Genomic DNA, 15,263 nt, shown 5'->3' with positions numbered 1-15,263 from the left:
GTTCCCCGGGGTCCCCTGGCATCGCTCCGAGCCCCCCCAGGGGGGCGCGCCCCACTATTTGAGAAGGACTGCACTAAACTGTTGACAGCCCCTCTATGCGCTTGAGAAAGGAATAAAGCAGAGAGAGGAGGAGATGGAAACGCATGGTGGTGAGATATTCTGTAGTTAAAGGTAATGTGTCACCCAATTAATTATGAAAATATAAAAAATGCCCTATTACTAGGCTATTCAAAATCAAATACAAATTCACTATAATTGTAGGCTAACTGTAAGCCTTTGGGGCTTGGGCTCATAAGCCTAAGCATATGCATAAGCTCTAATATGTGTATGGATGTTTTGAATTAATCATCACCTTAGAAAGCGCTGTCTTTTTCATTGTGTTAGGCTTTGAACCAACATCCACAATGACCATGTTTTACACTCAGTTTCAACCTGCTGTTGAACTTCTTTCTTCAAATTGATCATCACAGTGAGGTGAGTTTTAAAAGCATGATACAGATTATTTTTTGATAAGTGTTTGATGATTTATGATTGCATTTGCATTGATGTCAGAGTGGTTAGAGGGACAATAGAGCCCTGAGTACCACCGGGCCATTAGGACCTGATGGTCGTTAGCAAGTTGGGTACTACCAAAGCATGTCCTGAGTGCATAAAAGGAGATTACATTTTAGCAGACGCTCTTATCCAGAGCGACTTACAGTTAGTGCATACATAATTTTTTATACCCCCCGTGGGAATCGAACCCACAACCCTGGCGTTGCAAACACCATGCTCTACCAACTGAGCTACATCCCTGCCGGCCATTCCCTCCCCTACCCTGGACAACTTGTGCGCCACCCCATGGGTCTCCCGGTCGCAGCCAGTTACGACAGAGTCTGGATTTGAACCAGGATCTCTAGTGGCACAGCTAGCACTGCGATGCAGTGCCTTAGACCACTGCGCCACTCGGGAGATAGTGATTACAGTGACTCAACGGTCACATGGAATTTTACTGCGGTCATGACTCATGACTGCCGGTGTGGCGTTAATATGGTCACCGCAACAGCCCTACCTAATGGTGCACGCTGTTTACTTTTGGCCGCATAAGAAAAACATTTGATCATTTGCACAATCATCCTAAAATCTCATAACAAATGAGGTGGTGTTTTTTGTCTTACATTAACTTTATACTATGCTATTATATTTGGCTATTTTATGTAGAATACTATAATTAAGTGATCTTGCAGACATTGATTCAGCTTTGATATAACTTTATTAAACGAGCACCATTCTCCATTCATCACTGAGATTCGCCAGAGTAGCCTGTTCTAGGCAGCTGAACGAGTAGAGCAGAAACTGTGCATAAAGTGGAGAATCTGGCACATGCGGAGAAGCTTCAGACTTTTAGCTGTCTGGAAGAATGTTCCAAAGAAATCGGATCCACAGCCACCCCGTAATTTTAAAGCCTCCAACTGCTGGGAGCCACAAGTACTAAAGTCATTAACAACAACCCATAGCAGAGAAGAGAGAACTCCTCCTTGCCACACACACACGCACACACACACAAACACACGCACACACACTCAGATGTGAGTCATGTGCTTGCTATGCTATGAGGAATATGCTTTCTCAGTGAGGAATCGCAGGGGTGCATCGACTTTTATGGTTATGGGTTATGAACAATAAAAAGGCCTTGTTTGGGTGAGTGAGAGTGAGGGGGAAAGGACCATACTGTGTTTACAGAAAGTACCCTCATACAATAAGAAGATACTAAACATTTATATAGTTTATCATTACATTAACACATCACTTTTGTCAAACCTTTCCCTAAAGGTTTTACCAAATTGACAGACAAGGCATTTTTTTCACTTAAATGTGAATTGCTAATCTTTGAGATGTGGCTGTATCTACTATCATTAAAGGCCCAGTGCAGTCAAAAACGTGATTTTCCTGTGTTTTATATATTTCCACACTATGTGGTTGGAATAATACTGTGAAATTGTGTATGTGTAAAGGATAAAATAAAAATAATAAATAAATAAAGGATAAAATAAATAAAGGATAAATAAAGGATGATAATGCCCTTTTAGTGTAAGAGCTGTTTGAAAAGGCCACGTTACATTTCTGCCTGTTTTGGTGGGATGGAGTTTTGGCCTGCCTGGTGACATCACCAGGCGGAAAATTAGTTAATATTCCAATAAGAAAGAGAGTTCCAAACATTGCATTAGGAATTAGTAAATTAATAGAATCTATATGTTTCAAAACCTCTCTGCCAATAACAGCTAGTTTTCAGTTTTCACATCCCCACTCCCAGACAGTCCTAGCAAAATTGTTACTTGAGAAATTGCTCTTTGGTAAGAAGCTATTTTTGTTTCTTTTTGACCATTTTAATTGAAAACAACACAGTAAGGTACTTAATTGTTACCCAAAAATGATTTGATATTGAGATAAAAACAGCTGTATTGGACCTTTAACATCTATGGTAGTGGTCAGAATTACATGTAACACTGCCCACTTAATATTTTCGCTAATACTAAACATACTGTACAGCTGTGTGTGCATAGTGGCTGCTAACATAAAAACACACAAAACATACTCCAGTTTCCTAGGAAGAAAGGAGAGATAGGAGGAGAAAGAAAGGAATAGAAAAAGGAACAGATAGTGATAGAGAAAGACAAGTAGAACAGATGGTCTTTAGTGATGGGGGGGGGGGGTTGACCTTAAAGCTTCAGTCAAATGTTTGATTCACGTTTGACTACCATTTTGTGGCTGTGGGGAGGATTTACTGGTATCAGTGTGGCTAGTAATAGGTTTAGGAGTATTAAATCATCTTGGCACATATGCAGAAACATACATAAAATGTGATGTCATACAACAAGTGAAAAGATAATATCAGCCTGAAATTATGGGTTATTATGCACATGAGATTGTGTATTGGGTTGTGTATTGTCATCTTTGTTCATCGTAATGTACCCTGAGTGTACAAAACATTAAGAACATTTTACATTTTGCAGATGCTCTTATCCAGAGCGACTTACAGTTAGTGAGTGCATACATTTTCATACTGGCCCCCCGTGGGAAACGAACCCACAACCCTGGCGTTGCAAGCGCCAACTGAGCTACAGGGGACTACACCTTCCTAATATTGAGTTGCACCCCCCGGCCCCCGTTTTGCCCTCAGAACAGCCTCAATTAATTGGGGCATGGACTCTACAAGGTGTTGAAAGTGTTCCACAGGTTTGCTTGCCCATGTTGACTCCAATGCTTCCCACAGTTGTGTGAAGTTGGCTGGATGTCCTTTGGGTGGTGGACCATTCTTGAGCATGAAAACTGCCCAGCAGCATTGCAGTTCTTCAAACAAACCGGGGCGCCTGGCACCTACTACCATACCCTGTACAAAGGCACTTACATATTTTGTCTTGCCCATTCACCCTCTGAATGGCACACATACACAATCCATGTCTCAACTGTCTCAAAGTTTAAAAATTGTTATATTGCCTGTCTCCTCCCCTTCATCTACACTGATTGAAGTGGATTTCAATAAGGGATCACATATTTAAACTGAATTCACCTGGTCAGTCTATGTCATTGAAAGAGCAGGTGTTCATAATGTTATGTACACTCAGTACAGTAATTTGCTTAATCTAGTCACTTTGTATCAGAGCTGTGAATAGGAAAGGAAAGCCATTGTGTGCGTTTTAGTTAATTGCCACATGAGAGAATGCATATGTGTGTGCATGCATGTGACTCCATGATCACATTAGCCCCACAGGGGTTCCCAACCTTTTTACAGGGGTTCCCAACCATATTTTACATTTGATAAATTCCTAGAGGCCCTAGGAAATGTTTGCTAATTTAAAGCAGATTTCCTGCAATTTTACATAGTTTAACATGACATCTATTGTTGGGTATGCTATTTCATGGTAATAATGTTGGGGAAAATCAAGTCTAGCTCATTTGAGGTGATTTCCCTACCAAATATGTCGTAATATTGTAATATAAGACATTTTAACCTCTTATTCAGAACACTGTGGACTATCAAAGTAGCCAAATGCTTTATGCTTTTGTGCAGTTTTCAGAAAGTGAATAGCTCAATTGATGGCACCAAATATTTGTGACTCATTTGAAGGTTGTAGCTCAGCCTCTGAATGTCATAGAGACAAACCAAAGATATCCCTATGTGCAACAGGGTCGTGTCTTTCTTGTGCAGTTTACGGTTGTTTCTAGCCTAAAGCATTGCAGAGATATTCATAATTGGTTTATTTAATCAGGATAGTTGTTTTTTTACCCCTCAAATCAAGTAAGGCCCGCAAACCCCCCAGGAAACCTTATCTCAACCCCTAGGTTGGTAACCACTGCAGTAGGGTGTCTGTAGTACCGATGTTGGTAATTGCTGGATCGATAAAGTATGTATTTGTGTGTGCGTGTGTGTGTCCATGGCCTCATTACTAATATGTGAGTTCAAATTGGGCCATGCAAACGTCAATGAAGGGTGTGTGTGTGTCTGTGTGTGTGTGTGTTAGTTTCTAAGGAGGGTAAAGAAGGATCCGTCAGCTGTAGAAGGAATCCAATTGTCATGACAGCGGGGTAGAGAGTTGGGCTCAATCTGTCTCACTGAGTGATGGAGTAAGAGATGGAGATAGAGAGAGGAAAAGAGAGATAGAAGAGGTCATGCCACAGGATTAAAGAAAGATTACCATGGTACCTGGGTAGCAATGACGGGAGGAAAGAGGTTAGAGAGAGGTTACAGTGTGACACCAAGTGGGTATGCGCCCTGCAAGGTAAGGTCTAATGCCAGGATTTAGAAGTCTATCTCAGCACAGAGGACGTGAATCTGGGTTGGCTTCGATTCCCACCCTAAAATAAATTGGTTTCAATTTCAATTTGGTTAAAGAGGCCCTAGATGTTGATTTGAGGGCCTTTGCACTCTTATTAAAACGTATACGGGTATATACACACAGATGGGCCAGTTTCACACAGATAGTGTCCTGGACTACGGTAAAAAAGCATTTTTCAATGGACAATCTCCATTGAAAGTGCTTTGTGCTTTTTAGTCCAGGACTAGGCTTACTCTTTGTCCAGGAAACTGGCCCATAGAGTTCAGTAGTATGTGTGTTCTAACCTGGCTGTTCAACATGCTCTGCTGTTTGAGGCGCAGGTTCTCTGGGGTGTCAATCACGGAGGTGAAGGAGCTCTTCGGGTAGTGCCTGCAACAAAGAGCCAAAGAGAAGAGATATTACAGCAGGATGTGAAGAGACATACACAGGGTAAGTATGTAACTTTTTTCTTCTTCTAGGGTTTTTTTGCCACTGTAAATTGATTTTCAGTGTCATTTTGGGGCCTTTCCAGAGCACTGACCAAATCAAACTTGGGTGGTTGAAGCTAAGGTAATCCATGTTAAGAAGCCCCTCCTAATGCCCCCCTCTGGAGAAGGGTGTCTGCACACAGGTAAAATACATCCTGGATTAGCAGGTAATCCCACCACACACACACTACCGCGAGTACACACATACACACACATGTGCGCACACACAGTGTCTGTATGTCTGTCTGTCTGTCTATCAGTTTGCCAACTGCACCCTGTCATACTTCCTGTGCAAAATCCTTTCTTGGTTCATTTTGTCTAGTCACCATAGGGGAGCGTGGGTGTAAATTTAAGACTTTCTCTCTCTCTCTCTCTCTCTCTCGCTCTGAAAAGCACCTAGCACACAGACAACGTGCTTGCAGTGCCTGCCAGACAGATACAAACATGGACGATAATATCAATGGTATGCTGTGTGAGATACTCACATACTGCAGTAGGGTTTCTTGTCGAAGCCTTGGTAATTCTTCATGTTGAGGGTCATTTTGCACACCTCGCAGCTGAAACATCCTTTATGCCAGTACTGTGAAGAATGGATGGAGAGAAAGAGATGGAGGGAGAGAGAGATGCACGGATGGAGAAAGAGAGAGGTAGAGAGGTGGAAGAAGAGAGGGAGCGGGGAGAGACGGGGAATATTAGGGTAAAATAGCAAAATTACATGATTTAGGACTAGTGTCACGACTCGAGTATGACTAAATCTATGACTGTTGGAATGTTTGGCCAATGGGAAAATCAAATCCAAGTGTAATGGTGAATTAAATGTAATCTGCAATGACAGCATGGGAAAATTCCATTCTTCTAATATTAAAGCACAGCTGCACCGCTGTTCCATGACTCACAAAACCACCATATCCTCCTGACCCGTGTGGCCTCGGAGTTTTCAGACTTGATTTAGAAAAATCAGTAAAGCAAGTGTAAAATATATTTGGAGGGATTTTTGTGTATTGTGACACTATCAGCACAGTATATGCTCTCTATGGGTTTTCTGCTTTCAACATTCCAGATTTGACACCCACCCACCCACACACACACATACACACACATACAGAGAATAACAATAACCAAAAACCGTATCTGTTAGAAAAGCACATGCCACAAACCTCAAGTGTTTGAAAATAGACATGACATGCTCTTGGGCAGGGCTATGACAAATGCAATGAGCTTCACACACACACAACACAATTATGTTCATACTATTCACAATACCAGGGTTATTGACACCATGTTGTAGATCTACAGAGGGACATATTGATTTGTTTAGCTTCCAATTCACTGGTCATGTAAAGAGGAGAATTTATGTCTAGCTTGTCATGCACACCCTGCAGTTGTAATTGCATGTTACAGCCTATTACAACATGAATCAGCTCCAAAACAGGGGATTAAAATGTAACATGGTGGAAATGGTATTATTATATATGGACTGGATACATTTAGCCAGAGCTGGATAGATAAGCAATACTACCCACATCAGACAATGTTATTATAGGCTAGCCTATCCATTGTACATTTTTCCAAAAGACTAAGTCTAATGTAAACAGACATTGGCAGAATGTAGGCTATTATTGACACAGCAAAACTTATGAACTTGTAGTGCAACTAGATCATTTATCATTCATTGCTTTATTTGGCAATTCCCTGTTATCAGCAGCCACCCATGCACCCAAAATGCGCTTGCACAAAGAAGATAGCTAACTCCCTCAATCTAGTTTATTCTATTCTGTGAATATGCGTAAACCATAATGCGCTCGAATCATTCCTTACCTTGTCTAGACAATTCACTTTTTCCGTGGGGTAAACCATTTTACTGCATCTTCCACATAACGGATTCATGGCGAAAGGGAATCTCCTGTTTCAGAAATAACGGGACGCAATGAAATTAATATTCTGGTGTAGGACTATTGAAGTGAGCCTATCCAAAAGATCGCCAGGTAAATCGGCAGATATTCCAAATTCCAACAGTCAGTTTTTTGACAGCGCACAATTCTTCATAGGCGCGCGCGTTCACGAAATTGATTCAATGAAAAGTCGGTCATGAGGCGAGAGGGAGAGGCTTATTTTCGGAGAGCGGAGAGGGAAGGCGGTACCACTATAATGATGTAGAACCTTCAAGCAGACAATTTGCTCCGTAATAACCTTATAAGGAGTACAGCAGATGTGTCTTGTATTTGCTGTTATAAACAACATTGGCGCATGTATGGTTATGGTATTCAAGTAATTCGCAACTTTAGGGGTAGGCCTACTGAAGTTGCAATCCTGGATGAGTGTGCCAAGTGCTAGGGCGTTGCAGTAACTTCAACATGTACGTAGGAGCTAGGCAAATAACCATCAGAGAAATAAAACAAACTTAGTCAGAGAACAATGGTGCCATGTGTTAACCATTATTGAAGAAGAAAATGACAAAAATGACATTAAAAAAGTACATACATAAATACACAATTATAGAAACAAGAAATGTGTTACCCGCTATTATTTTGTGGTGAATTAGATAAAGCCTGGAATGGTTTGATCGGCCTACTGTTAAATTGAGAACATGCTCCTTTGGTGTCATGGCAGCGATTTACATTGCCACGTATTTACATTGTCACATATCCGAGATTTTCCTTGCTGGAAGATGTGTTTAGAAATATTTTAGCCTTGGCTGCTTATCTTAATGAAACACATTACTATTAAAACACCTTAGTGCTACAACAGCAAAGGCGATGGTGGGGTAGACTACATATTCTGTTAAATCTGTATGGTGTTTGTTAATGGGGGTATAGCTCAGTGGTAGAGCATTTGACTGCAGATCAAGAGGTCCCCGGTTCAAATCCAGGTGCCCCCTCATTTTGGCTTTGCATATTTTATTACTAGCATATTGATTGCTTGTAATAGTTTTTCACACATCATAATATTTATTCAATATTGGTATCCTGAATCAGATGTATATGGTAGACATGTATGGCAGGGCAGTAATGCAGCACAAATGGGAGTATGTATGGCTTATAGTTATATAGGTGAATAGCTAGACTCTTACCTGGGTCTGCCTTCAGTGTTTTGGGTCATTCCAAGTTATCTGACCCTGCTTTGGAACCCTGGTCAGGATATCGGTCTGAACCTGGTCTTATGGGTCTGCTTCAGTTAACTATAAGCTAGAGATGGAAAGAGGGCAGCCCCATGACAACATGGGCAGCGCCATTTAGGCCTATCTCCATTTAAAAGTAGCACATCTTCAACAGTTGTATTTCTTCTACTTCTATGAGTGTATTGGCAGTTCTTAAACAAACTGAAAAGGCATACTGTCACAAACTGCTGGCCGTATAGTCTAGGCCAGTGGTTCCCAACCAGGGGTACTAGGACCCCTGGGGGTACTTGGCTTATCCACAGGGGGTACTTGAGACCATAAGCTTACTGGTAAAATGCACATGATGGGGACTTCAGGGGTACTCCGGGCAGAGCAAAATTCAGTTGGTGGTACAGTAAGCAAAAAAGGCTGGGAACCACTGGTCTAGGCTACTATAGGAATAAAGCCACATTTGGTGATTTGCTGCTACATGCAGTGCTAGAGCAGCAGAGGCCACTCTGGACATTTGAGGTTCTTGTGGACTATATTGTCTAAAAATCAACATTACAAAGGGCACTTTTTAAATAGTTAGGTTTATATTTTTAATTATCCATAAATGGATGTAAAGAAATGGTATTCCTAATGTTAACACTACTCATATTAAAGAGCACATGGTAAGGTTTCAAATGGCATCAAAGACTGGCTTTGTAGGATCTACAGACGAATTGTTGTAGTGCATTAGAGCCCAGGGTAAGGCCAAAATGTAACAACCTTAATTATTTCTCTAATAATTTTGGATACAGATTTCAAATGCATGCCAAACCTTCCCCCAAACAAACTTTATATGGATTTAATTTCAGGAATATCCAAAACATCATATCTATCTTTGGGCCAAACCGGCATGGAATGCCCCAGTAAGAGGCCAGACACACCAGACAGGACTTGACAGCTTTCTGCTTTCTCCCAGGGCAGAAATCACACTTCACATCTCCAGGTCCAGCTTAGCCAGAATTCTTTCGACCCGAGGTGCAGCTGTAGGTACATCTTTAAACCCTACAGGTCCCCACTCAGCACGCAACGTTGAATTATGGGCGATATCAGTTCTGTCAGTCACGGCCGTTATTTCACCCCAAAATAGTATTTAGTCTGTCCGTTTTGGCCCAAATATAGCTGAAGATCAGTCTGACCGCTAGCTTGCTGTACTCATCGAACACGAGATCCATGAAAAATAATAATATATTGCATAGCCTATATTGATTGAATTATGGCAGCTTCATGGAAATATCCACATAAAAATAAAATGTAAAAATCAACACATTTAGCTTGTCAAATGTTGTGACATAGGCAGAATATGACTGAAAATGTCCTGTAATCTTATTGGTACACAATTTAACTGAATTTATTGCTATTTGAATTCATTATTTTAACCGCCATTTGCTTCTGTAACATACAGTCCTGTGCAAGTGCTCAGGGGACAACTGAGTGCATCGTCAGAGCAATGCATCCCTATTCTGCAAAGTAGGTCAATAAAAGCAACATCTGATGTAAATCATCGGCTATGTCTTCATGCAACAACCCGGAATAGTTGTTTTAGGTCTGTTTAATATAAAAAGTGTAATATGTGAATGTAAATGCATTGCTTTTTCTTTGTACAAAGAATTGTTTTCCAACACTGTCATAAATATGCCTTTGGTTTAAAGTAAACCTCAAAGTAAAGAAATGACTGTTTTCTGGATATTGTCTCTATTGAAGAGGATGTGCATTACAATGGCAAATGCAACCATGTCAACAACAAACTTTTACACACGCTAGCAATTGGTTTATAATTTAGGACATATTTACTTCAATTAGAATAAAATGGAGGTCTTTGTACAACATTTACACAAAATAAGCAATAATATGTACAGTTATATACAACAATGTATGCATTAATACATACAATACAAATCTAAACAGTCCAAACCACTTCCATTAACGGAAATAGATTATCAGGGAAGAAAAAAAAAAAACTTTGGTAGGGCAGGTCCCTGCCATTCCAGGGAAGCCGATGTGAGGACTGTTGGGGCCCTGCTTCAGCGGCTGGTGGCAGAACCTGCACAGACGGACGGAGGGTTGCTGCTCTGAGGAAGGTTTATTTTTTTTCTTTCTTCAGTTCTTCCTCACTGCCCACTCTGCTTTGAGGCCTCCAGCTCCCATTGAAAGAACTCCTCAAATTGCATTCTTGAATTGGTGAGGCCTTCTGCTGCGTAAGTCTGGGAGAATATTTTAGAGCCGTAGAAGTACTTTACCTGAAGGAGCCATCACCAAGGTAGCGGGACCTTGGCTGGCCACACACTAGACAGTTCCTTGTTTTTAGTTTTTTGCTGTTGCTTATCCAAGATTTCGTTCACCATCTTCTCGACTGCACCCTGGGTCACAGGGGCATCCTGGGGCGGACCCACCGCTAGTGGGTTTACTGGAGCAGGTGGCAGGGGTATGACTGGGACACTGTCCATTTCGCTCTCTGCAGTAAGGCGCTGCCACAGTTCTGGTGTCTCCAGGAGCTTCTCTGGGCTGGTGCTATGAACTGAGCTCGTGTTCTTGCGCTTGGCCAGATGTTTCACATACCTGGAGATATGTTGCCTTGTGGTAGGATGCTGGAGGCTGTTTGGGTCAGTGCATGTACTCTGCACCAGGCCAGCATTATCCTCAACCACCCACTTCAGGATGTCTTTTGCCACATGGTGCTTGGCCAGTAGCCCATCAATGGCAGCTCTCATGGGCTCTCTACATCGGCCGTGGTCAAAGACAAAGACCTTCTGTCTTGATGGGCCCAGTTCTGGCAGCACAGGGAGAAGCTGTCAGGGGAAGTGGTGGTGTGGCTGGCAGAGGTGTGCTTGGCAGATCTGAAAGAAGCACAATATTATTTTAATGACAAATCCTTGACTATACACTAACTTAAAATTGTGTGAGTGAGTGAAATAATGAGTTACTGTCCGCACATATGTATGTACATTATGTGTGTCAGTAGGTGCTGTAGGTGGGTGTGGTGTGGAATCAGGCGCAGGACGCAGAAGATAAGTCCAACAAAGACTTTTAGTAGAGCACACACAAAAACACAATCCAACAGCCCGGAGGCGAGAAAATGCGCACACAGGCGTAAACAAACGGGCGCACTAAACATGTGCGAAAATCCTCTCCTAAATACAAAGGAGGCAAGCTACAAATAGCGCACCGAAAAGGGTAGCGCACCAACACGACATAGGAAACAATCACTCACAACACCTGACAAACACAACGAGAACTTATAGGACACTAATGACACTAAACGACAACAGGTGTACAATTCCAGACAAGACCAAACGAACATAGAAACATACAACGGTGGCAGCTAGTATTCCGGAGACGACGAACGCCGAAGCCTGCCCGAGCAAGGAAGAGAGGCAGCCTCGGCCGAAACCGTGACAGTACCCCCCCCTTGACGCGCGGCTCCAGACGTGCGCCGACTCCGGCCTCGGGGACGACCAGGAGGACGCGGAGCAGGGCGCGTCGGGTGACTACGATGGAATTCCGTCAGGAGAGACGGGTCCAAAATGTCTCCCCTCGGCACCCAGCACCGTTCCTCCGGGCCGTACCCCTCCCACTCCACCAGATATTGGAGACCCCCCATCCGACGTCTCGAATCCAAGATGGACCGCACGGAGTACGCCGGTGCCCCCTCGATGTCCAATGGGGGCGGAGGAGTCTCCCTGATCTCATTTTCTTGGAGTGGGCCAGCTACCACCGGCCTGAGAAGAGACACATGGAACGAGGGGTTAATACTTTTATACTCAACAGGTAGTTGTAATCTGTAACACACCCCAGTACCTCTCGCCGTGCCTCTACACCTTCCATCCCCTCTTCGACCAGTGGCCCCCGTAACCTGGCGGCCTCCTCTGCCAACCCGCTGGGCCGCTCTGCTGCGGTCTCCTGCTGGCCCGTCGTCCACGGCGTTAGCCCCCCCCTAAAAATTTTCTGGGCGTCTCTCCTACCCGTGGACCAGGTCTCCATGTCCCTCGCCAGCCTTTCGCCCTTCTGCTTCCATGTCAAGCCCTTCTCTTCCTCACCCGGCTTGACCCAGCCGAGGAGGCGAAGGAGATCTGCTAGAGATCTCCCTGGCGATGGCTCCTGGACACGCTGCTTGGTCTAGTCTTGGTGGTTTCTTCTGTCACGATCGTCGGTGAGAGAGGAGGACCAAGGCGCAGCGTTGAATGCGAACATATTTATTTATATAATGATCACACGAACAAAACAACAAAACGAAAACGTGACGTCCCTGGTTACATACACGAACCAACACGGAACAAGAAACCACAATGAATGAATGCCTAACGGCTACCTAAGTATGACTCCCAATCAGAGACAACGAGCTACAGCCGTCTCCGATTGGGAGCCACCCTGGCCAACATAGATATACAACAACTAGAACCAACACACATGAAAACTCACACCCTGTCTCAACATACTAGAGTCCCCAGAGCCAGGGCGTGACAGTACCCCCTCCTAAAGGCGTGGACTCTGACCGCGCCAACCAAATACCACAGGGGAGGGACCGGGTGGGCACTCCGCCTTGGCGGCGGATCCGGCTCCGGGCATGATCCCCACTCGCTCTCTAACCCCCCAAAGTACCCCTGGTCCGGTCTGGCCCTGCTGACCGGAGCTGGACTGCACACTGGTGGAGCGGATTGCTCTAGCTCCGGCGTGAAGCAGCTGACCCGTGCTGAACCAGGCACCAGTGGAACAGGCACGGGCTGTGCCGGACTGACGACGCACACCACTGGCTTGGTGTGGGGAGCATGAACGGCCCGAGCCGGGCTGACGAAACGCACCCCTGACTTGGTGCGGGGAGCAGGAGCGGGCCGAACCGGGCTGACGAAACGCACCACTGACTTGGTGCGGGGAGCAGGAACGGGCCGAGCCGGGCTGACGAAGCGCACCACTGACTTGATGCGGGGAGCAGGAATGGGCCGAGCCGGGCTGACGAAGCGCACCACTGACTTGGTGCGGGGAGCAGGAACGGGCCGAGCCGGGCTGACGAAGCGCACCACTGACTTGGTGCGGGGAGCAGGAACAGGCCGGACCGTACTGGGGACACACACCACTGGTCCTACGCAGGGATCTGGAATGGGCCGGGCCGGACTGGTGGATGGTCAAACACCGCCCTGAAGCGGCGGGAGAACTCAGCGTAAGTGATGGTGGTAGCGTCTATCCTCCTCCACTCGGCGTTGGCCCATTCTAACGCCTTGCCGGAAAGGCAGGAGATAAGGGCGGACACGCTCTCGTGTCCCGAGGGCGCCGGGTGCACGGTGGCCAGGTAAAGCTCCACCTGGAGAAGGAAGCCCTGACACCCGGCAGCGGTCGCATCGTAGGCCCTCGGGAGCGAGAGTCGAACTCCTCTGGGTTCCGGAGCGGGAATGGGCTGACTTGCTGATGGTGATGGTAGGGACGGTGGCGTTGGGGGTGTTCCTCGGGTCTCCCAGCGTTGGAGCGTGTTGATCACATCCTGCAGGGCGGTCCCGATCCGCAGGATCTGGTCATTCTGCTCCCGAACCCGCTCCTCCAACATCTCCTGTGCTGCTGCGGCTCCTGCTGATTCCATTCAGATGGTGAGTGATTCTGTCAGTAGGTGCTGTAGGTGGGTGTGGTGTGGAATCAGGCGCAGGACGCAGAAGATAAGTCCAACAAAGACTTTTAGTAGAGCACACACAAAAACACAATCCAACAGCCCGGAGGCGAGAAAATGCGCACACAGGCGTAAACAAACGGGCGCACTAAACATGTGCGAAAATCCTCTCCTAAATACAAAGGAGGCAAGCTACAAATAGCGCACCGAAAAGGGTAGCGCACCAACACGACATAGGAAACAATCACTCACAACACCTGACAAACACAACGAGAACTTATAGGACACTAATGACACTAAACGACAACAGGTGTACAATTCCAGACAAGACCAAACGAACATAGAAACATACAACGGTGGCAGCTAGTATTCCGGAGACGACGAACGCCGAAGCCTGCCCGAGCAAGGAAGAGAGGCAGCCTCGGCCGAAACCGTGACAATGTGATATAATTTGAATTACCTGTATCCAGCAGGAACTCTTCAAAACTCTCCTATTTTGTTGTGGCAGGAACTAGTGCCAAAGGGGAGCAGAACAGGACAGCCTGTGAGGGTTGGGCCTGCGCTGCTGGGGCTGGAACGGTATCAGCAGAGACTAGAGCCGCCAGAGCCAGACGGTCATGGATATCCGTCTTTCCCTGAAATAGGAGGCCCAATTACCTAGAAAAAATAATCATGGAGCTAAACTATGTGAGTGAGTGAAATCATTCTGGATTACCTGAGAGATGTCTCCCTCCATGGCCACTGCAGAAGGAGCAGGGGTTGCAGGGACACTGAACACCACAGCTGGGGCAGGGTAATCCACGCAGGACAGCGCTGGAGGATGGTCTAGCTCTACAGCCACAAGAGTCGGGTCCGTCTTCTGCACCTTGTGCTTGTCCCAGTCGAACGGAACAGGGCGACAGCCTGGCTCCACGTATTATAGTCCAAATCTCTCCCCTGTGTCCCTGTTGGAGACATGCCGCACTGAATACTTGGGCCGCCCAGTCACCTTCACAGAGGCCATGTTCAGCTCCACCATCAGAAACGGGTCAGAAACAGCAGATAGGACCACATCAGGCTGCTTCAGGTCCACCAGCCCTCCTGCTGAGAGATTCCCCTGACAGGGAACCAGATGGGCACATTTTCCCACTCACCCTTAACGTGATTGAGTTGCAGGGTTCCACCGTAACTGAAGAAGATCCCCTCCTCCACTTCCGGGTTACTCAGGCAGCCTCTCAGAATGTGTGCACGCTGGATTCTCC

The 15,263-nt window shown here is 45.5% G+C and overlaps 1 protein-coding gene across 1 annotated transcript in view; it reads right to left on the bottom strand.

Annotated features, from left to right (window-relative positions):
* Positions 1-7,357, bottom strand: part of LOC311130585 (LIM and SH3 domain protein 1-like) — a 40,622-nt gene extending 33,265 nt beyond the window's left edge. Inside the window, exons 1-3 of the mRNA XM_084163358.1 lie at positions 7,103-7,357; positions 5,770-5,864; positions 5,102-5,186 (exon numbers count right to left, since the gene is read on the bottom strand). Of these exons, the coding sequence (XP_084019484.1) occupies positions 5,102-5,186; positions 5,770-5,864; positions 7,103-7,171 (249 nt within the window). The 5' untranslated portion in view covers positions 7,172-7,357. The remainder of the gene's footprint in view (positions 1-5,101; positions 5,187-5,769; positions 5,865-7,102) is intronic.
* Positions 7,358-15,263: the final 7,906 nt, after the last annotated feature.

This window comes from Coregonus lavaretus (genome assembly GCF_964263955.1).
Source record: "Coregonus lavaretus genome assembly, chromosome: 1".
Classification (NCBI taxonomy): domain Eukaryota; kingdom Metazoa; phylum Chordata; class Actinopteri; order Salmoniformes; family Salmonidae; genus Coregonus; species Coregonus lavaretus.
Note: the sequence above shows the minus strand (reverse complement) of the source record. Positions and strands in the feature narration are given on the sequence as shown.